The 22886-nt window shown below is 53.1% G+C and overlaps 1 protein-coding gene across 2 annotated transcripts; it reads left to right on the forward strand.

Moving 5' to 3' along the window:
* The first annotated feature begins 397 nt into the window (after positions 1-397).
* Positions 398-22397, forward strand: CAD (carbamoyl-phosphate synthetase 2, aspartate transcarbamylase, and dihydroorotase). 2 transcript variants are annotated; one of them, XM_021697515.2, is made up of 44 exons: positions 398-479; positions 733-872; positions 2752-2881; positions 3960-4102; positions 4276-4417; positions 4607-4778; positions 4986-5171; positions 5353-5465; positions 5794-5939; positions 6210-6341; positions 6483-6716; positions 6849-7070; positions 7274-7462; positions 7718-7842; positions 8017-8147; positions 10677-10789; positions 11242-11486; positions 11692-11938; positions 12306-12404; positions 12594-12818; positions 12896-13078; positions 13288-13506; positions 13799-13966; positions 14748-14930; positions 15067-15171; positions 15601-15840; positions 16085-16166; positions 16360-16526; positions 16685-16849; positions 16991-17122; positions 17309-17510; positions 17900-18090; positions 18199-18339; positions 18560-18661; positions 19114-19210; positions 19799-19843; positions 19948-20117; positions 20229-20303; positions 20839-21051; positions 21217-21342; positions 21537-21692; positions 21779-21880; positions 22089-22183; positions 22292-22397. In XM_021697515.2, exons 1-44 carry the CDS (start codon positions 398-400, stop codon positions 22392-22394), a joined length of 6678 nt encoding a protein of 2225 aa, XP_021553190.1. In that variant the 3' UTR covers positions 22395-22397. The 2 variants fall into 2 exon arrangements, with proteins under 2 accessions (XP_021553190.1, XP_044774735.1); XM_044918800.1 differs by lacking the exon at positions 7274-7462.
* The last annotated feature ends 489 nt before the right edge of the window (positions 22398-22886 follow it).

Raw genomic sequence — 22886 nt, forward strand, 5'->3', positions numbered from 1 at the left:
TTTTTAGAGAGAGGCGACCTGGCTTTGTGTATTTCTTGGTTAGAGTGGGAGAGAGAGCTTTGGGGTAGTCGGTTTTCTTTTCCAGTTTTCCCGGGGCTTTGCAGTGGGGCGGAGTTGGGGGGAGAGGAGACGCCGTCACGCTGTTGCTAGCTTGGCCCCGCCCCTTACGTGCTGGGCCCCGCCCCTCACGCCGCCGGCCCCTCGCGCCGCCGCAGTCTGCCTCCGCCCAGCGCGCCTGGAGCTCCTGCGCCTTCCGCGGCCCGCGCTCCAGCCACCGGCGCGGTTAGCCACGTGGACCGACTCCTGGCGCGCCGACCTCACGTGGTTCCAGCACCGGCTGGGGCTTGCTGCGCTTGCCGCTTCTCTGTGCTCGTCCCCGCCTCTGAGCTCCGTTCCCATGGCGGCCCTGATGTTGGAGGATGGGTCGGTCCTGCGGGGCCAGCCCTTTGGGGCCACTGTGTCGACTGCCGGGGAAGTGGGTAAGCAAGCTCGGGCCGGCTGCCGACCTCATCCCACTTTCTGCTGCCCCTCTCTGCCCAGCTTGCCCTGCCCGAACCCGCCATTTTCCTGCCTGCATACCCTCCTTCCCACCCCCATTTGGTATCCCTGTCCCCATCCCAGCCTCTTTCATCCCTCAAGGTCAAGGCAGCCTCCGCTGGGGCATTGTCATCGCGCAGGGCAGTGTTGTGAAGGGTGTCCTGCCCGAGCCCCAGCCCTGCCTTTTTCTTGCAGTGTTTCAAACCGGCATGGTCGGCTACCCCGAGGCCCTCACTGACCCTTCCTACAAAGCACAAATCTTAGTGCTGACATATCCTCTGATCGGCAACTATGGCATCCCCACAGATGAAGTGGATGAGTTCGGTCTCAGTAAGGTAGCCACACCCAAATGCTTTCTCTACTTTCCTTTTCAATTCAATGATTATTAACTGTTAGTCAAGTGAAGACATTGACATTAAGTTAGGCATCCTGGAGCGAACAAAGATAGACACACACTGAAATGATAAGCTAAATCCCACCCAGGGCTTGAATACCTTGAGAGGCACAGAGCGCTGGAAGCCACGCCAAAGAACCTGGGCTTTGGTAAGGAACCAGTGAAGATTTTTTAGGAGCAGAGTGGTGTGATGGGGGCAATGCTTTAAGATTACACATAGTGGGAAAGAGACTGGAAGCTAGGGTCACACCCTTCCCAGTGACAGTGGGTCCCAGTTCACCTACCAAACAGTCAAGTCGATAATCTTTTAAACCTATTTTCTTTACCTTGACTCATTTTTGCCACTTTTCAGTAGAGTTCTTATCTCTAGATAAGAAAACTCAGTCTCCTCCCACAGTGAGCTTCCACCTATTCCTCCTCCTCTGGAATTTGGAAACTAAGTTGCACTGACAGTTCAACTAATGAAAAAAATCAACAAATTCATAGTGGAAACCACCCCAGCCTAGGTAGGGTATTCCTCCAAATGCATTTTGTCCTGGTTTTCCAGGCTTAATGAGCCTTTAATTCACCCTGACTCTTAGGAGAGGGAACTCTAGGTAAGGGACACTCTTTGTTATTCCTGGAAAGGACCAGTCCTCATCACAAATCTGTAAATAGACTGTATTCTTGTTTATAATGCAGTATGCTGGTTAACATATGGCAGTCTTCACCTTTGTCAGCTGTGGACACACTGACAAAATAAGCGTTTATAAACCTGCAAAATCGAGGCACTTAACAGAATCAGGATAAGGCCTCCTAGAGCCTCCAGTCCCCCATGGATGCGTTTGTGGCACATGCGCTGTGAATGCACCAGTCCATATGCAGATGAGTCTTCCATGGCCATGGAAGGTTCTGCCAAACTATCCTGCAGATCCCTAAAGAACACTAAACGGCCATCATTTTTTAAACCTTGTACTACTAAGCATATGTGACTTCGATATGCCATCCCCTCCCACGTAGATGACCGAGTTCTCTATTTAGTTATTAAATGCTTATGTATTGGGTAGCAAACTTGTGTTAGCTTTCTTTTTTTTTTTTTAATGAAAATCCCCTACTAAGGGGGGGGAGGGGCATAATCATGCCTAGTGTTGTACCTTAAACCTTTATTTTTATTTAACAAGGTATTGTGCATCTATCTTACATTCTGCTTTCATCGTACTCTGTAATTACGATCTTGTTTATTTGCATGTTGCTTTGTTAATTTTCAGGCTTCTTAAGTAGCAAATTAACCTAGTGAAGACCGGGACCTTGTCTTTTTGCCTCCTCACTGCTCCTCCCCCAACATCTATTACAATGCCTGGCACTAAGTGGGCACTCAGTAAATGTTTGTTGACTGCTACTATGTGTCGGGCACCTTGTTCCTGAGGTATTCATAGTTCTGTGATGGAGAGACACACAAACATGTTTATATACAATGTAAATAGCAAGAACAGTGGAAATAAAGTGAGTTTAGGTGAACCCTAAGGAAGAGGTACAAACTGCCAGGGGTGAGGAGGCGGTATCTTCACAGAAGTGGGATTTATAATCTCCGTTTTGGATAAAAGGAGAGGAAGGAAAGGAAAAACTCACTCTCAGTTATTAACGAGGGCCTGGTATTCAGTGTTTCACATGGGGAACGGCATTGTTGGTAAAGGACAAAAGCGTGAGGTGCTGGGTGTGTTCAAGGAATTGCCGGGTCTTTCAGTGTGGCTGAAGTGTAGGGCCCCTGCTGTACAGTGGGAAAAGAAGATAGGAAGATCTGTGGCCCTGGGCTCCTCACGATCTCTTCCTTCTGTCCACAGTGGTTTGAATCCTCAGGGATCCACGTGGCAGGACTGGTGGTGGGAGAGTGCTGCCCCACGCCCAGCCACTGGAGTGCCACCCGCACCCTGCACCAGTGGCTGCAACAACATGGCGTACCCGGCCTGCAAGGTACGGCGTGAGCCTGCCCGGACCTGGGCAGAGCCCAGGTGCCTGGATGGGAAGAATCGAGAAGTCTTTTGTGCACTCTTGGGCCTTGAGTCCAAGGTTGCAATAGAATGTATCGGATTTGGAAAATTTACATTGGGGTCCACAGGTTGGAGAAGGAACTGAGCTCTCGCTCCAATGGGAAGAAATAATATAATGATCCCCAGCTTCTGTAATCATTAACTCAGGACTAAACTTACCTCACCACTACAACTAGACCCCCTTCATTTTTTTGAAGCAGATCTCAAGATATTGTATCATTTCATCCACAAATAGTTCATTGTCTGTGAAAAAGGAATCAGGAATCCTTTTTAAAACAAAACCATGATAACATTATTGTACCTTTAAAAAAGTAACAATAGGGGCGCCTGGGTGGCTCAGTCGTTAGGCGTCTGCCTTCGACTCAGGTCATGATCCCAGGGTCCTGGGATCGAGCCCCACATCGGGCTCCCTGCTCAGCGGAGAGCCTGCTTCTCCCTCTCCCACTCCCCCTGCAGTGTTCCCTCTCTTGCTGTGTCTCTCTCTGTCGAATAAATAAAATCTTTAAAATAAAACAAAAAAATAACAGTAATTCCTTAATATCAAAAATCCAGGCAATGTTTACAATTTTCTCTATTATCTAAATGATTTTTACCGCTTACTTGAATCTGGATCTAAGATCCGTGTATTGCATTTGGTTGATATGTCCCTTTGATCAATGGACCTTATAACCCATTTGACAAAAGCAAGTCAGTTTTCCTTTAGAGTATCCCACAATCTGCATTTTGTTGATTATGTTCCGATAGTGTTGTTTAGCATTTTCTTTGTCTCCGGGTATTATTTTCTGTAAACAAATCTAGAAGTCATGGTTCAATTCAGATGTGATATTTTTAGCAAGAATACTTCATGGTAGTGTACTTCCATCAGGATGGCCCAGGATTTTGATGCCCCTAGAACAGCTGTGTGTGACTCAGGATTCTGGAATGCAGTGCTCCTGAAAGTCTAACCTCATGCATGACTGAGTTGAGCGAGTGTGATCTCTGAGAGAGTGCTATTTTGACAGGAGTGGATACTCGGGAGCTGACTAAGAAGTTGCGAGAGCAAGGGTCTCTGCTGGGAAAGCTGGTCCAGGATGGGACAGAGCCTTCAGCCCTGCCATTCTTGGACCCCAATGCCCGCCCCCTGGTGCCAGAGGTCTCAATTAAGGTACAGAGGTAGAGTGGGAGAGCAGTGCAAGCTATAGCGTGGTAGTTTTATTCTGCCTGTAACTGGGGTGACCACTTGAGGGCAAATCAGAAGAGGCCTCAAAGGCAGGGGTTGGTGTGTGTTCATCTGTCCTCACTGATCACAGCTGCCAACCGTTACCCTTTATTCCTCAGGCTCCACGGGTGTTCAATGCAGGGGGTGCCCCTCGGATCCTTGCTTTGGATTGTGGCCTCAAGTATAATCAGATCCGATGCCTGTGTCAGCGTGGTGCTGAGGTCACTGTGGTACCGTGGGACCACGCCTTAGACAGCCAGGGTGAGTAGCTGGGGTGTGTACAGGGCTACAGACAGGCAGCATGGGTGGAAGATCTGTCCCTTGGTCTAGTTGCTGTAAGTTGCAGGGAAGGAGACAGAGATCAGGGCTTTTGCTCTGATGGTAAGGGCTGCAAGTGTGTCTCTCTGGTTAAACTACTGGTTTTGACATCATCTTTTCTGCCCACTCCAGAGTATGAGGGTGTCTTCCTGAGTAATGGCCCTGGTGACCCTGCCTCCTATCCCAGTGTGGTATCCACACTGAGCCGTGTCTTATCTGAGCCTAATCCCCGACCTGTCTTCGGGATCTGTCTGGGACACCAGCTGTTGGCCTTAGCCATTGGGGCCAAGACATACAAGATGAGGTGGGACTTGTGGGGAGAGGAAGGGCCCGAACTACTGATGTGAGCGGTGGGGAGTCTTGGGGATGGGAATAGAGTTGGTGTTGGCTAGTGTTGAAACAGGAGCAGGGGCCGGTTGAGGGTGCTGAGCTCAACAGAAGCTGGGTTTGGTAAAGTGGTGAAGGGTGGGGGGTGAAAGGGGCCGGTGACTCAGTGTGCTTCCATCTCCAGATATGGGAACCGAGGCCACAATCAGCCATGCTTGCTGGTGGGCTCTGGGCGCTGCTTTCTGACATCCCAGAACCATGGGTTTGCTGTGGAAACAGACTCGCTGCCAGCAGGCTGGCTTCCTCTCTTTACCAACGCCAATGATCGTTCCAATGAAGGCATCGTACACGACAGCCTGCCATTCTTCAGGTGGGTCTGGGTGATTCTGGCAGGGTGACTGAATTTCTACAGCTTGGAAGCCCCAGGGTCTTGAAGATCAAAAAGTAAAGCACAGTAATGGGCCCCGGTCATCTATCCCACTACCTACTCCCAAGACTGCCAATTCAAGGCAGGGATGATGGCAGGTTTCGTGATCCTGTCTCTTCAACAGTGTCCAGTTTCACCCAGAGCACCAAGCTGGTCCTTCAGATATGGAGCTGCTTTTTGATATCTTTCTGGAAACTGTGAAAGAAGCCACAGCTGGGAACCCTGGGGGCCAGACAGGTAAGCACCTGAGTAGACCCAGGTTGTGGAGAACTAAGAGTAGGGTTGGCTCTGGGATGGGCATAAGATGGACTTGCCCCAGGAAACTGAGATATGTTTGGGAGCTTAAGGGGATGGGGTGGGAAAGCAACCAAGCCACGATGATTATTTATGCCTCTTCTGTGGGAAGGAGCTCCAGAGTCATGAGTCCTGGGTTTTCGTCCTGCCTCTGCTACTCATGAGAGGCGTGACTTGTTTTGGATTTTTCTGTAAAACGAGGGGGTTAAGGTAGGTGATCTCTCAGGTCCCGTTCAGCTCTAACGTTCTATGACTTTCTTTGCCTCCACAGTTCGAGAGCGGCTGGTTGAGCGCCTCTGTCCACCTGGAATTCCCACCCCAGGCTCTGGGCTTCCCCCACCACGAAAGGTTCTGATCCTGGGCTCCGGGGGCCTCTCCATTGGCCAAGCTGGAGAGTTTGACTATTCAGGCTCTCAGGTAAAGCATGTCCATCCCTGCCTCTCTGGGTGTGTGAACCTTAGGAATGGATAGTCTTGAAGAGAGGGCTGAGGCATGAACGTTGGTTGTAGGGTGGGAATGAACCAGGAGATCTGGGGAATGTGTGGAGAGGTGAGGTGCTGAGGAATAGGAGTTGGTTACTAGGGACTGAGAGCACAGGGAGGGAGAGAAGAGACACTCTGGTGGTCTAAGACCATTGATAGTCTTGCTTCTGCAGGCGAGGCTGATTGGCCATTTTTGTCCTCCTAGGCGATTAAGGCCCTGAAGGAGGAAAACATTCAGACATTGCTGATCAACCCCAACATTGCCACAGTGCAGACTTCCCAGGGTCTGGCTGACAAGGTCTATTTCCTTCCCATAACACCTCACTACGTGACCCAGGTATGACTGGGGTAAGGCTGGACTGAGGAGGGGACCCACGTGGGTAGGGGGATCCTGTGGTCATTCTGGGTTCTAAACTTCTTTGATCCTCTTCTCTGGACCCCCAAGGTCCTAATGCTTATTATTCCTCTCCTCCCTCAGGTGATCCGTAATGAGCGCCCAGATGGCATCTTACTGACTTTTGGAGGCCAAACAGCTCTGAACTGTGGTGTGGAGCTGACCAAGGCTGGAGTGTTAGCTCGGTATGGGGTCCGGGTCCTGGGCACACCTGTGGAGACCATTGAACTGACGGAAGACCGGCGTGCCTTTGCCTCCAGGATGGCAGAGATTGGAGAGCACGTGGCCCCCAGTGAGGCGGCCAATTCTCTTGAACAGGTTCGAGGGTGACTGGGGGACAGTGGAATGGTGTCATTGTCTTTGTATCTTATTTTCTGTGGGGCCAGGCACCTTCTGTGCAGCAAGCAGTCGAGGCCTGATCTGTTTGTTCATCTCTTCTGCTCCTTGCAGGCCCAGGCAGCTGCTGAGCGGCTGGGGTATCCCGTGCTGGTGCGTGCAGCCTTTGCCCTTGGTGGCCTGGGCTCTGGCTTTGCCTCTAACAGGGAGGAGCTCTCTGCTCTTGTGGCGCCAGCTTTTGCCCATACCAGCCAAGTGCTGGTCGATAAGTCCCTGAAGGGCTGGAAGGAGATTGAGTACGAGGTGGTGAGAGATGCCTACGGCAACTGTGTCACGGTGAGTAATGGAGGCGGGACGGGAGTAACGTTGGGCAGTATGAGCTGTAGTAAGAGCAGAGCCCAGGGCTGAGATCTTTGAGGGTTCGATGTCCCTGAGACCCACGGTGGGGTCTCACCAGAAGTCACAGGACCCTGGGATGCAGTGTCCTGCCTCTCTTGACTCCCTCTGGCAGTGACCTCCATGGGACCTTCCCTTCACAGGTGTGTAACATGGAGAATCTGGACCCACTGGGCATCCATACTGGTGAGTCCATAGTGGTGGCTCCAAGCCAGACGCTGAATGACAGGGAATACCAGCTATTGCGGCAGACCGCCATCAAGGTGACCCAGCACCTTGGAATCGTTGGGGAGTGCAATGTGCAGTATGCCTTGAACCCTGAGTCTGAGCAGGTGAGACTCTAGGCCCTGGAGCTGATATTCTAGCTCTTGGACCCCCATCCATAATTTTGGGGGCTTTTGACCCTACAGACCTTGGAGTAGAAGTCAGGATTGTCTTTGGTGGGGTTGGACTGGGATGGGGGTGGTGCTTTTGCTATCTATCCCTTCAGGGAGGGCTTTGTTTTCTGGCCCTACTGATATCTCTCTCAGGTAGGCCTTCTGGGCCAGTTATCTGGTAACGCTCTCTCCCTATCTCTCTCTTTGCAGTATTACATCATTGAAGTGAATGCCAGGCTCTCTCGCAGCTCCGCCCTGGCCAGTAAAGCCACAGGCTATCCGCTGGCCTACGTGGCAGCCAAACTAGCTTTGGGCATCTCTCTGCCTGAGCTCAGGTACGAGGGTGGGGAAAAGATCAGAGAGGGGGAGGGGAGCTGAAGAAGACATTCATGGGACAGGGATTATGAAAAGGACATTGGTTTGAATGTGTGGGGACAGAGGAAGCTATCTGGAAGCTCACTCTTTACATCTCCCACTCTGTCCTGGCACCTCCACATGATGGCTCCCAGGAACTCCGTGACAGGGGGAACAGCAGCCTTTGAACCCAGCCTGGATTATTGTGTGGTGAAGATCCCTCGCTGGGACCTCAGCAAGTTCCTCCGTGTCAGCACAAAGATTGGGAGCTGCATGAAGAGCGTTGGTGAGAGAGACACACCCCCAGAGACCCTTCCCCGGGTTACTCTCTGGGGTCCCAGCAGTCCTAAGAATCTAGAATGTCATAGAGTTAGTTCCCTGGCATAGCCTTTCAGATGCTGTTATTAGCAGTAGCTTGGGAACAGGGTTTCTCAGAACTCACAGGGACGTTTCAAATCCAGTAGTCTTCATCAAGAGTGGGAATTAAAGGCATCTGGAAATCTGTGCCAGAACGCACATGCCACCTCCACTCCCCAGATGGCGGGTGTGTCAGAATCTCGGGGATGGGGTGATAGCCATCAGACTAGCTCATCTCTCCCGCTTTACAAATGAGTAAACTGAGGTGCCCGCAGAAGGAAAGTGATGAGGCTGAGGAGAGGGTAGAGCCAAGAACAGAAAACTAGATCCAGTCGCTAGTTACATGCACCTCTGTCACACTCTGCTGCCTGTTGTTGGCGAGACTGGCTTCGTGAAACTCTACCCACAGCCTTGCATTGCATTTTGCCCATGGTCTCATCACTAGGCTGTTAATGCCAGTGACAGTTTGTTCTCTGTGCGAATTTAAATACTGATGCTTCGGGGAAGTGAGACCTGCTGTTCTGTGAACCCTTCTCTATCCAAGTTAGTGCAGTGGCAGCCGGCGTCTGCCCATCTCCTCCTCCAGGCGCTTTCTGCCACCATCACCAAAATTTTTTTTTTTTTTTAACCCAACGTTTAAGATCAGAGCAGGACATCTGAGACCTTTTTCATAAAAACAAGGAAATGTAACAGTGAACAATGACTGGGTGTAATGGTCAACATCCAGGCGGTGGTCGAATGTGCTGGAATTGAGTTAACATGCTTCCCTGTGTCCTTTTAAGTCACTCTATCTAGACTGTTCTAAAACATTTCAGCCAAAGCAAGCGTTTCACATACCACAGTGCTTCCAGCTATGGATAAGAGCATTTCATTGTGTTCCAAATTTCCATTAAGAGCAATAATAGCCTTTCAACAAGCAAGTCTAAGTAAGCTCAGATATTATTTTGGAATTTTTAGAAATCATACAAGACTGCCAAGTTGTTCCTTCTGGAGATGAATTTCTGTTATATGAAAATTATAATAAACATGGGAATGAAGCCATAATTAAGTTGTTGGTAAAAAGAAGTGGACTGAAAATAGGAGAAAGATTGATTCCCGGATGAGACATTTAAACGTTTTACGTCTATTCAAGTATTCTTAGAATGTGATCTTTGATAACTTTTTGTAACTTTTATTGTATAAGTAAGATACGTGAACCATTGAGAAATTAGCAATGTAGTTGAACCAAAAAAGAGTAGTCACCTATAATTATGTCACACAGAGATTAATTTGGGTATATATATGATTCCAGAATCTTCCTATGCATGCATATACAAATATGGCAGGTTGCTCTTTTGCCCAAAATCAACACTTTTATAATATAACCATATTACAAAGGAATTGCATAAAATCACTTATCATCCACTTCCCTAACACTACTATTAGCATTTTAAAGTTTTAAAGTTCTTTTAAAGAAACAATTAGGATTGTAAATAGAAAAATATAATTGGTAAGAAATACTTGAAGACCCTAGGGTAAATTGTCAGAGGACATTACAATACTTTATGGAAGAGGAAATCAATAAGCAAACCTGGAAAGTTGTAGAGACAGGGGAGTTCCCTTTTATTAGTAAATCGAAATCTGTTTAAAATGAGATAGTATTTTTGTTTTGAGCAAAAATTGTTTAAAATAATTGTACATGTTTCTTAGAAGGTGGTTAAACTTACACTGTGTATTATAAAACACAAACTTCTATAAAGCAAGTAATATTTATTAAAGGCTTTATCTATTGTCCCTGCACTTCTGAAAATTTATCCTAAGGAGATAATCCAAAGCCCTAAAGACATCACAGCCTCACTTAGAAGGATAAACACTTCAAAGCTAGGGGAAGTTATGGTAAATCATACAGGAGTTAAACGGCTGGTAATAAGATCACATAGCAATGTGGGAACAAGCTTATGATGAGAGAAAAAGCAGGTTAGAAATCATACTATTTACACATGGTTATTCTATAACCATGTGTAAAACACATTTGAAAAAAGTCCAGGAAGAAATACCTTAAAATAAGAGTTGTAAAACATGATTACCTCTGGATGGATTCAAAGAGTAGTGGGATCATCTTATCATCCAGACTGTTGAGAAGTTTGAAAGGATGAGACAGATCCCAGATAGTGTCGCAATAGGAATAAAGCAAATAACCGGATAACCGTCAGGGGTTGGGCCACTGTGATAAACTTTAATGTTCTAGTATCTCTGTGTCCATTTTAGGCATTTTAATTCCGTGGTCTCTAATAAATACAAGACATGAAAATTGTAAGGAAAGGAACTTCCGTTTAAGATTCCTCAATAATGAAACACCATACATACCACCACCATGGGACTTATCCCAAGAACCTCCCAGAGACTTGACTAAATCATAGAAATTCTGGGCAGCATCTCCTGGCTCCAGGCCCTCAGTCCTTACATCCTCTTCCTCCAGGTGAAGTCATGGGCATTGGGCGTTCTTTTGAGGAGGCCTTCCAGAAGGCTCTTCGCATGGTGGATGAGAACTGTGTGGGCTTTGATCACACGGTAAAGCCGGTCAGTGATATGGTAAGTGGCTCCCTTCCCCTGGCCCCTGAAATGGACCGCCTCTGCCCCCAGCCCACGGACTTGTTACCACTAGTAGCAGCAGTCGTTACTGGACATTTGCTATGTTTTCACGTTGCTGAGAATTTTGTGGTTCGTCTCCTCTATCATTATAGGAGGATGTATTCTTAAGCTTGTTTCCAGGGACAATGAAACAGGCCTAGAGAGCTTATGGAACTTGCTAATACACTCTGCACAGCCAGAAAGAGGCAGAGCCAAGATTTGCATACAGGTTTTTGCGATCACAGAGCTTTGGTTCTGGTTCCTTTTCCACAGCTTCCTTTCCTAAAACAGTGAGGTACTCGTGCTTTCAGGCTTTTTAGATGCTAAAAGTAGATTTGGAATATTTTGCGTAACATTCGGACATCTCCCTCTCCACAGTCCTTCCATATCCGTTTGCCTGCCCTCCCTATTAGGAGCTGGAGACGCCAACAGACAAGCGGATCTTTGTGGTGGCAGCTGCTCTGTGGGCTGGCTACTCGGTGGCGCGGCTCTATGAACTCACTCGCATCGACCGCTGGTTCTTGCACCGGATGAAGCGGATTATAGCACACGCCCAGCTGCTAGAACAGCATCGTGGACAGCCTTTGCCCCCAGACCTGCTGCACCAGGCCAAGCGCCTTGGCTTCTCAGACAAGCAGATTGCCCTTGCAGTTCTGAGGTTAGAGGTGGTGGTGAGGGCCTTGGGCTGAGGATGTGGGGCAGAGAATCTTTGTACTAGTGAGGGGCCCTTGGAAGGGAGCTTTGTAGGCTTCTGACCTCCGTCCCTGGGATATTTGCCTCTCAGTTCCCTGCCCCAGGATCTCACTTCTTTACTTAGTCCACGCCCCACTCCCAGGGCTATGTTTTTGACTCTTCTCCTTCAGCACAGAGCTGGCTGTTCGCAAGCTGCGTCAGGAACTGGGGATCTGCCCGGCAGTGAAACAGATCGACACAGTTGCAGCCGAGTGGCCAGCCCAGACAAATTATTTGTACCTGACATACTGGGGCACCACCCATGACCTCACCTTTCGAACGCCTCACGTCCTGGTCCTTGGCTCTGGCGTCTACCGAATAGGCTCCAGCGTTGAATTTGACTGGTGTGCCGTGGGCTGCATCCGGCAGCTCCGAAAGGTTTTTCATACTGTTTTCTTTACTGTTCCATTCAGTTCCAGCAATTGCCTTTTGCCCAACTTATCCTGGCATTTTCTATTAATTGCTACATTTATATTTATCTTAGGACTTTGGGAGGTGTGGAGGGGGTTGGGGGGGGAGCCCTCCCCTTAGGCCATCTTGTGCCTCTCACAGGGCATGTGTCTTTTCTCCATCACTTTGTACCTACTTCTCCTATACCTACAGGGCTGGCCCTACTTCCCTCCCAAGGCAGGTGTCCCTTACATCCATTTCAGAGAAAGCTGAGGTGAAGTAGGGGTTTTGCCTTAGTTTTTCTATGTTCTTCCTCCCACCTCCTAGCTAAATCTCATTTCCCTCTCTATCACAGATGGGGTATAAGACCATCATGGTGAACTACAACCCAGAGACAGTCAGTACTGACTATGACATGTGTGACCGACTCTACTTTGATGAGATCTCTTTTGAGGTGAGAGGAGTATGAAGACCGCTCATTAGCCTGGGTGGCCAGGGTCACGTGGGAGTGGCTGGCTGACCTAAGATTCTTTGGAACTTGTGGGGTTTGAGGGGAAGTGGGTAGAGGGTGAGGAGCAGTGAGCAGGAAGGCTCAGATCCCTGACCACTTGCCATCTCCACTCGATTCTCCTCTTGCACCAAGGTGGTGATGGACATCTATGAGCTAGAGAACCCTGAAGGCGTGATCCTATCCATGGGCGGGCAGCTGCCCAACAACATGGCCATGGCTTTGCATCGGCAGCAGTGCCGTGTGCTGGGCACTTCCCCTGAAGCCATCGACTCAGCTGAGAATCGTTTCAAGTTCTCTCGGCTCCTGGACACCATCGGTATCAGCCAGCCTCAGTGGAGGGAGCTCAGTGAACTAGAGGTGGGCTAGGGCCTGGTGGGGGGCTGGGAGCTGGATGAGGTCATGGGTGAGTGTGACCGACCCAGCTGCACCCTTAGTCTGCTCGCCAGTTCTGCCAGACAGTGGGGTACCCCTGTGTGGTGCGCCCCTCCTACGTGCTGAGCGGCGCTGCTATGAATGTGGCCTACACTGACGGGGACCTGGAACGATTCCTGAGCAGTGCGGCAGCCGTCTCCAAGGAGCACCCCGTGGTCATCTCCAAGTTCATCCAGGAGGCCAAGGTAGGGCCACAGACAAAGAAGTCTCTGAAGGCAGGCTCCTCAGGCTTGGTGGAAACTCCCCTCTCTGGTCCTATAGCACTTTGTAGGCACAGTGGACTGGGAAGGATGGGTTGTACCAAGGCTCTCAAAGGAAGGGAGCCTCCTGGGGCAAGTGGGGGAAGAAAATCACCCCCCTGCCCTGTATCACATTGCCTTCGCATCCCCGCTAGGAGATTGACGTGGATGCTGTGGCCCGTGATGGTATGGTGGCAGCCATTGCCATCTCTGAGCACGTGGAGAATGCAGGTGTGCATTCAGGTGATGCCACGCTGGTGACCCCACCACAAGACATCACTGCCAAAACCCTAGAGCGGATTAAAGCCATCGTGCACGCTGTGGGCCAGGAGCTGCAGGTCACGGGACCCTTCAATCTGCAGCTCATTGCCAAGGTAGTAAGAAGGCACTGAGGGAAGGGAGTAGCACCTCCTCATTCTCTGGGGCCGCAGTGCCAGCGAGGCTCACTGTCTCCTGCCCTCATCAGAGTAGGCCCGGAAGCTGGAGGGAAGGGGTGGTAGCTATAGAGCCCGCATTGTTGTCAGGGTTTGTCACCGTCAGTTACCCTGACCCCTGTTCCAGACTGATTACCCACAGAGTGGTAAGTTAGGGGAAGAGTCAAGGTCAGTGGAGTAGCATCAGTAAGCCCAGACTGCGGAAGGCCTGACTAGTCCCTCTCTGCCCCAGGACGACCAGCTGAAAGTCATCGAATGCAACGTGCGTGTCTCTCGCTCCTTCCCTTTCGTCTCCAAGACACTAGGTGTGGACCTAGTAGCATTGGCCACACGGGTCATCATGGGGGAAGAAGTGGAACCTGTGGGGCTCATGACTGGCTCTGGAGTCGTGGGGGTAAAGGTACGGAGGATTGAAACCTTGAGGTTAGAAGTCACAAGCAAGGAGACAAATAGTGGGAGAGCTTTCACTTACCGCTCACATAATACGTCAGTCAACACGTAAACTGAGCAGCTATTGTGGACAAGGCATCACTGGGCCATAAGGGTGATAGGATGGTCTCTGTCCCTTAGGAGCTCATATTCCAGTGATGGGAGGCAAGGGAAGTTGGGTCCAAAAACAGCTTGCTTCTATAACAGGCCATGATAAACCTGCATAGTAGAGAGAAGAATAAAATGCGAAAGGAGTTTACAGACAAGAGATGCCACTTCCAAAAGGGGTGACCTGGAAAGGCCCAGGAGGAGAGCTGGTGCCTGAATTGAGTCTTTTTTTTTTTTTTTTTTTTTTTTTATATTTTATTTATTTATTTGACAGAGACACAAGCAGGGTGAGTGGGAGAGGGAGAAGCAGGCTTCCCGCCAAGCAGGAGCCCGATGCGGGGCTCGATCCCAGGACCCTGGGATCATGACCTGAGCTGAAGGCAGACACTTAACGACTGAGCCACCCAGGCACCCCCTGAATTGAGTCTTGAAGGACGGTCAGGATATTTGGTTTACTGAGCTTGTTGAGGAAGTGTTCCAAGGCCAAGGAATAGGCCTTGTGGAAAGGAATAACGAGTGGAAACTGAGGGAAGACCCAAAGTATGTTCGGGAAGCAGAGGACTGACAGAGCAGTGGCGGGGAAGGCTAACCTTGCCATTTGGCTGAGGCCCAGGAGCTTGGCATCTCGCTTCCTGCTCCCTCAGGTCCCTCAGTTCTCATTCTCGCGCCTGGCGGGTGCCGACGTGGTGTTGGGCGTGGAGATGACCAGCACCGGGGAAGTGGCTGGCTTTGGGGAGAGCCGCTGCGAGGCCTACCTCAAGGCCATGCTAAGCACTGGCTTTAAGATCCCCAAGAAGAACATCTTGCTGACCATTGGCAGCTATAAGGTACAGACTCCAGCGTCAGGGTTTGGGGGGCTGCCCAGAGAGGCTGGGGCAGATGGCCTTGGCTCTCTGGGCCTGGGCTGACCTTGAAGTGGAAGACGGGAGAGACACGACTTCGTCCTCCTTCTGCTTGGTTCAGAACAAAAGTGAGCTGCTCCCCACCGTGCGGCTGCTGGAGAGCCTGGGCTACAGCCTCTACGCCAGTCTGGGCACCGCCGACTTCTATACTGAGCACGGCGTCAAGGTACCAGGGCGCCCGCAGCCTACCCCACGTTGTACCAGAGAATTCTGTCTTCCCCTGCTTTTACTGTCATTGCACAGGTCCTGTGTATTCCACGTAGAGCAAATAGAATATACGGAAAAGCAAGGGAAAAGGTCTCTTACGGTTTCTTTACCACTGTTAATGTTCTGGTATATTTTTTTCCAGAATATTATTTCTCTGTGTATAAGTGTGGGCTCATACCGCACAGAGTCCTTGGTAACCATAGAGTAGATATCTTCCGTGTCAAGAAATACACTTTGCCAGTACGAAATAGAGCCAGCCCTGGTCCCCACCCTGTGGGTCCTCATTCTCCTCCTCATGGGTTCCTGGGCCACCTCCCCTCCCTTTAGGCTGTCCTTCCTGACTCCTGCCAGGCTCAGGTTAGCCCTTGACCTTGTCTCTGGGCCGCAGGTAACAGCTGTGGACTGGCACTTTGAGGAGGCAGTGGATGGTGAGTGCCCACCGCAGCGAAGCATCTTGGAGCAACTGGCTGAGAATCACTTTGAGCTAGTGATTAACCTGTCAATGCGCGGGGCTGGAGGCCGCCGTCTCTCTTCCTTTGTCACCAAGGGCTACCGTACCCGGCGCCTAGCCGCTGACTTCTCTGTGCCCCTCATCATTGATATCAAGTGCACCAAACTGTTTGTGGAGGTGACTGGGGCCTGGGTGCTGGGAGGCCAGCAGCCAGTGTTAATGGGGCAGGAGGGAGAAGTGAGTGGTCGTGGGTTGGGAAATCTCAGTATGAAGTAGTCATGCAAATAACCAGGCTTTGTGGCTTCAGAGAGAGAGAAGGGGGGTAGAGAGGGGTAGAGCCTGGTTTGTGGGAAAGCCCAGGCCCTACCTACGACTCGCGGGATGCCCTCAAATGAGAGCTGACCGCAGTTTTCACCTGCAGGCCCTAGGCCAGATTGGGCCAGCCCCTCCTTTGAAGGTGCACGTCGACTGTATGACGTCCCAAAAGCTTGTGCGGCTACCGGGTGAGTGCATCTTTTGGGAGGGCCAGACTCTTTCTCACTGAGCTCTTTCCTCTCGTGACCCACTGTGCCCCTGACTGACCACCTCTCACTCGTATCAGTCGCTGCTGCTTTTCCTGCCACCCCAGTTCATACGTTTGATGTCTTTTGTGTCTCTGAACCGTTCTCTAATCTTGCCACGTCCGTGTTCTCCCAGGATTGGTTGACATCCATGTGCACCTGCGGGAACCAGGGGGGACACACAAGGAGGACTTCGCCTCGGGCACCGCTGCTGCCCTGGCGGGGGGCGTCACTATGGTGTGCGCCATGCCTAATACCCGGCCCCCCATCATTGATGCGCCGGCCCTGGCCCTGGCCCAGAAGGTGAGCCCTGCACTCCTGCTTCACGGTGACCCAGATGTCCCTGCCTGCGTCCCAGACCCCTCCTCCCCCTGCCCCTCGCAGAAGCGCGGGGGCGCAGGCCACTGGTGCCAGGCCGGCACGGATGCCAGAAGGCCTTGTCTCCTGTGTACCCTCTCCAGCTGGCAGAGGCTGGTGCCCGCTGTGACTTTGCCTTATTTCTTGGAGCCTCGTTGGAAAACGCAGGGACCCTGGGTGCTGTGGCCGGGTCTGCTGCTGGGCTAAAGCTCTACCTCAACGAGACCTTCTCTGAGCTTCGGCTGGACAATGTGGCCCAGTGGATGGAGGTAGGGAGCGGGCCTGTGGGAGGAGGCAGCCAGTTAGTGCGTCCTGGCTTGAGGACCCCGTAGAGTGGGATAACAGCAGTGAAGTGTCAAGAGCTCCGTGAGAGCTCTGCACGCTCCCTGCTAAATTCTTTCTGTCCCCAGCACTTTGAGACGTGGCCCTCCCACCTCCCCATCGTGGCCCACGCAGAGCGGCAGAGTGTGGCTGCCATCCTCATGGTGGCCCAGCTGACCCAGCGCTCGGTGCACATATGTCACGTGGCCCGGAAGGAGGAGGTGAGAGTACACCAGAGGTCCCGGTGCCCTTCCTGCTTGGGTACGAGGGGGCGGGGAGTGTGGAGCCAGCACCCTCCGCCTGTCTGCCCCGTAACTTTCCTGGAGGGGAGCTTGGATGCGGAGACCTTGCGGGGCAGGGCATGAGGGAGGCCTCCTCTAGATCTCCCCACTCTCCGCCCACCCCAGATCCTGCTGATTAAAGCCGCCAAGGCACGGGGGCTGCCAGTAACCTGTGAAGTGGCGCCCCACCATCTGTTTCTGAGCCACGATGACCTGGAGCGCCTGGGGCCGGGGAAGGGCGAGGTCCGGCCCGAGCTTGGCTCCCACCAGGACGTGGAGGCCCTGTGGGAGAACATGGCTGTCATCGACTGCTTCGCCTCAGACCATGGTGAGAGGCCCCACAGTGTACCTCTGCCCAGCAGGGCTCGCGCCCCACCTCAGGGCCTCTAGGCTCCGTGAGGACTGGGACTTGATCTGTGTAGCACAGCACCTGGGCTGTGACAGGTGCTCGATAAATACTCCCCAAAGGAACTGATGAGCAAATGAGTAAAATTATAAATAAGAGAAGATGGGTCCTTCTGCTGGTCCTTCAGCACCTGGGCTGTGACAGGTGCTGCTGGTCCCCAAATGATGGCAGCCGCCCCAGTTTACCTGTTTGCCACGTAACCTGAAGAGATGAGCATCGGGGCTAGGGAGGCAGTGCAGTCCTGGTGGCCTGTGTGACTTCCCAGATGGGGAGGTGATCGGGCCTGACGGGGCCGCTCTCTTCCCTCCCAGCCCCCCACACCTTGGAGGAGAAGTGTGGGCCCAGGCCTCCCCCCGGCTTCCCGGGGCTGGAGACCATGCTCCCACTGCTGCTGACGGCGGTCAGCGAGGGCCGGCTCAGTCTGGATGACCTGCTGCAGCGGCTGCACCACAATCCCCGCCGGATCTTCCACCTGCCCCCTCAGGAGGACACCTACGTGGAGGTGTGGGCACGTGGGCCTGGCGGGGGATGAGGCGGCGATGCACTCTGCAGCCTGCGGCTCTGTTCCATGGTGTGGCCCTACCCTCGCATAACCCGTGTCTCTGGGCAGGTGGATCTGGAGCACGAATGGACCATCCCCAGCCACATGCCCTTCTCCAAGGCCCACTGGACACCCTTTGAAGGGCAGAAGGTGAAGGGCACCGTCCGCCGTGTGGTCCTACGAGGGGAGGTGGCCTATATCGACGGGCAGGTATGTATGTGGCGCGAGCCCCATCCCAGTAGTGACTTTCTCGGTCCCGTTGTCCTCCTGCCTTGGCACGTCTCTGTGGTGCCACCACCACCCCCAGCTGCCCTGAGGCGGGTGTTTGTTTTTTGTTTTTTGTTTTTTTTTGCTGGCTTCCACTCCTGTAGGGTCTCAGTCTGGCTTTGTGCCCCCTGCTTATTCGTCTGCTCCTGCCTTCCATTTGCAGGTCCTGGTGCCCCCGGGCTATGGACAGGATGTACGCAAGTGGCCTCAGGGGGCTGTTCCCCAGCTTGTGCCCCCAGCCCCTGCCACCAGTGAGATAACCACGGTATCTGCAGTGCTTCGGGCCTGGGGGGGTGGGGGGGGTTTGGGGGATGTTGGGGGGTGCAGCCAGGGACAGGGCTAACGGCACAGATGGTTGCATTGGTGGTTTAGAGGGTGGAAGGCTCTGGACCTGACACTTAAAATTTCCACCACCTACCTCTTTGTCTGCTGCATAACATAGAATCAACTCCCAGTTTAGGAGGTTACCTAACTAGGGGAAACAGGCCTCTTACTAACCCAACCAGAGATTTATCTGGGCGCCTGTCATGGGGCTAGTTTGTCTGTCTCTGTCAAGGACAGCGTAGCAGAAGGATGGACCAGAGGGGGAGGTGACGGAGACTGGGATCCATTCCATTCTCACTGTGGACAGTGAGCAGTTTGGCTTTTCTTGAGGGGTTGAACTTGAGGAAGAGTTGGGTCAGTACTTTCCAAAACTATAGACCCGTGTCTCTCCAGACGCCTGAAAGGCCCCGCCGGGCCGTCCCAGGGCTTCCCGATGGCCGCTTCCACCTGCCACCCCGAATCCACCGAGCCTCCGATCCAGGTCTGCCAGGTAAGAGGGAGGTCCTGTGATATGTGGAGGACGGGGCCATCTGGACTTAAGAGATGTGTAGGGACAGGCTCCTCTTCCCCCCCAGTGTCCCTGATGGACGGGGGTCACTTTGGTCCACTTACCCTGTCCTTCCGGCCATCCCCTCGTCCTAGTCTGATCCACTGTACTCTCCTTTGCCTAAATCAGTCTGCCCAGCGTGAGGTAGGCACCCCACAGCTTCTCACGGCCCTTTCTTGTTGTGGGCAGCTGTGTTCCTCCGCCCGGGAGCTGGGATCCCACGGGGCAGCAGGACGTGGGGTAAATCCAGGTTGTTGGTTGGTGTGAGCCTTGCCGTTCCCCTTGCCTAGGATCCCTTTGCCTCCTGGGAGGGCCCTGGGAGGGCACCACTGCTCACACACAGCAGCCCCCGTGGGAAGTCACTTGTGTGTCCCCCGGGCTGCTGGTCCTTCTTGTTTGCCCTTAACCTGCTACAGCTACTGTTGTGTGAGTTGGTTTAACACAGACACTGTGATCCAGAGTGTGGGGAAATGGGGGCTCTTCACAGACCTTAGTTGCAGGCTTACATCTGTCCCGTTGCCCTGTTTGTAGCTGAGGAGCCAAAGGAAAAGTCCTCTCGGAAGGCAGCTGAGCCAGGTGAGACTCCCCTGGAACACACGCTCACCTCGGGGACCTGTCTCATCTGGCTTGTGTAGGAGGAACCCTCTGACCCACCTCTTCTGCCCCGTCCCTCACTGCAGAGCTGATGGGAACTCTCGATGGCACCTGCTACCCTCCACCACCAGTACCCAGACAGGCGTCACCCCAGAACCTGGGGACCCCTGGCCTGCTGCACCCCCAGACCTCACCCCTGCTGCACTCATTAGTGGGTCAACATATCCTGTCTGTCCAGCAATTCACCAAGGATCAGGTGCCTGGGGGAGAGTGGATGGGGACACCCAGAGCTTTGAGAATCTGGAAAGTTGGGGCTAGGACCTCTGGGGGCCACCGCCTTTCCAGCTGACTTGGGGATCTTTCTTAGATGTCTCACCTGTTCAATGTGGCACACACGCTGCGTATGATGGTACAGAAGGAGCGGAGCCTCGACATACTCAAGGTCAGGGTCAGGGCTGTGGGTTATGGGTCCAGGACCCTGTCAGCAGGGCTCTGCAGCGATCAGAGGGATCTCCCTCTCCTGCCATAGGTCCCTTCCTGTGAGTCTAAACCCTCCACTATAAGTTACTCCACCTTCTCTACTCTGGAAGGTCCGGCTGCCCTAGGCCCCCCGACCCCCACGTTTGCTCTCCTCTGACCAGTAGTTAGCTGACTTACAAGGCCCTGAGCACCACTGTATCAGCTTACTAATCTGGTCACTTGGTCTATGCAGGTGGATTCATGGGACAGAACTGGGGTATTTCCTTCTCCCCCAGAGAACAAGTATCTGGTTCAGATACTTACCCATGGTTTTGTTGGAGGCGGAGCCTTTAGCTCTGTGTGACACTAATGGAAACGTCAAGGTCAGGATAGGTCACGAGGTTTGCGGGGAGGGGTTCTCTCAGTACCTCTCCTGTGTAAGTGGGGGAAGCAAGCTGCAGCCGTGCTTTCCCCAAGATGAGCACCCACATTTACATCGAATTTTGCCCTCCCGCCAGGGGAAGGTGATGGCCTCCATGTTCTACGAGGTGAGCACGCGGACCAGCAGCTCCTTTGCCGCGGCCATGGCCCGGCTTGGGGGTGCTGTGCTCAGCTTCTCGGAAGCCACATCTTCGGTCCAGAAGGGCGAATCCCTGGCTGACTCCGTGCAGACCATGAGCTGCTACGCCGACGTCGTCGTGCTTCGGCATCCCCAACCTGGAGCGGTGGAGGTGAGGCCAGCAGCGCACTGGGACGGGGGAGTAGGGTGGATCCAGGGACATGACTGCGAGTGTCTGGTTGGGCCGGACGGGGAAGGGGACCCAGGAAGAGTGGGACTCAGGCCAGGAGTGGGGGCCACTGAGTTGCAGAAGACAGGGCTCTCCTTGTTTTCGCAGCTGGCAGCCAAGCACTGCCGGAGGCCAGTGATCAACGCTGGGGATGGGGTCGGAGAGCATCCCACCCAGGCCCTGCTGGACATCTTCACCATCCGGGAAGAGCTTGGAACTGTCAATGGCATGACGGTGAGGGTCGTGGCAGGGCTTGGAGGCCTGCTTGGGGAAGGTCTGGAGAGGGAGGCTGTTGGGAAGAACCGTCTCTGCTCCGAGGCATGCTGCAGCAGGGAGGCCTCTGTCCTGCTCCTGAGACTGCAAGCTGTGAAACGGGGGTGCAGGTGTTCAGTCTGGGGGCCCTCTTGGTGATCGCGTTCCTCCCCTAGATCACAATGGTGGGGGATCTGAAGCATGGGCGCACCGTGCACTCTCTGGCCTGCCTGCTCACCCAGTACCGTGTCAGCCTGCGCTATGTGGCCCCTCCCAGCCTGCGCATGCCACCCAACGTGCGGGCCTTTGTGGCGGCCCGTGGCACCAAGCAGGTGAGACCCTGGGAGGCCACGGGGCATGTGGGTTGGGCAGTGAGGGCCTGGCGCTGCATGCACTCTGGCTCGACCTCGCCCTCCAGGAGGAATTTGAGAGCATTGAGGAAGCACTGCCTGACACTGACGTGCTCTACATGACTCGAATCCAGAAGGAACGCTTCGACTCTACCCAGGAGTATGAAGCTGTGAGTGCCACGGTGGAGGGGAGGCCAGGGCTAGAGTTGCAGGGCATCCAGACTAGTGGCTGGGAAGGCGGGGCCCCAGGAGCTTGACTGGGCCTCTTGGTCGTGATAACTGAGTGTGGGTGAGGAGGGGACCCTGGAGGATCCCAGGCTTGTGGCTGCACGGCCACCCCAGCCCTGAGGTGCTGACAGGGCCCCTGTCGCCTCACAGTGCTTTGGCCAGTTCATCCTCACTCCCCACATCATGACGCGGGCCAAGAAGAAGATGGTGGTGATGCACCCAATGCCTCGAGTCAATGAGATAAGGTGACACGGCTTCAAAGTGGAGGCTATGCTGGGGGCTGGCTGTGGGAGGGCACCCGGTTCCAGACAGGCCTTGGGGGCTGTGTGCCAACCGTTTTCCTTCTCTTGCAGCGTGGAGGTGGACTCGGATCCCCGAGCAGCCTACTTCCGCCAGGCCGAGAACGGCATGTACATACGCATGGCTCTCTTAGCCACTGTGCTGGGCCGCTTCTAGGGCTTGGCTCCTCAGACTCTTGTCAGGCCTAGCCGCTGGGCCCGAAATCGGTGCCCCCCACGGGGGCAGCACACTTAGGAGATGCTCTGGGGCATCCAGATAGCTCATGTGCTCACAGGCGCACCTGCAGACCGTGCGCCAGGCACCGGACTGGACCGGAGTGCGCTAGCATGAGGGTGGGGCCCCGTCTCCCTTACTGCACCGCAAACCTGTAAAGTCATTTTTCTACTGACTAAATAAATAGCTAAGCTGCTTGTAAGTGCCTGCTTCCTCGCATGTATCCTGGCTTCAGCATAGGATGCCAGATGTCATGGGCAGGGCTTTCTTCTGGAAATTGAGAACAATTTACCAAATCTAAGAGCAGCCTTGCTGGGCGGGCCCTCGCTCTGGCTGCATTTTCAGAGCCGTGGCTCTTCGGGGTCTGAGCCGGACTGTGCTTTTGTGTTGGTGCTCTCTGGGTCCTGCGCTGCCCGGGTCCCTGTGCAGCCGTCT

The sequence above is a fragment of the Neomonachus schauinslandi genome, chromosome 10, assembly GCF_002201575.2.
Source record: "Neomonachus schauinslandi chromosome 10, ASM220157v2, whole genome shotgun sequence".
NCBI classification, from domain to species: Eukaryota; Metazoa; Chordata; class Mammalia; order Carnivora; family Phocidae; genus Neomonachus; species Neomonachus schauinslandi.

Excerpts from the sequence above, each read along its gene's own strand:
- CAD (XM_021697515.2), top strand. The coding sequence starts at position 398 with ATGGCGGCCCTGATGTTGGAGGATGGGTCGGTCCTGCGGGGCCAGCCC. Across the intron at positions 873-2,751 it reads ATGAGTTCGGTCTCAGTAAG|TGGTTTGAATCCTCAGGGAT; the intron begins GTAGCCACACCC and ends TTCTGTCCACAG. Across the intron at positions 5,172-5,352 it reads GACAGCCTGCCATTCTTCAG|TGTCCAGTTTCACCCAGAGC; the intron begins GTGGGTCTGGGT and ends TCTCTTCAACAG.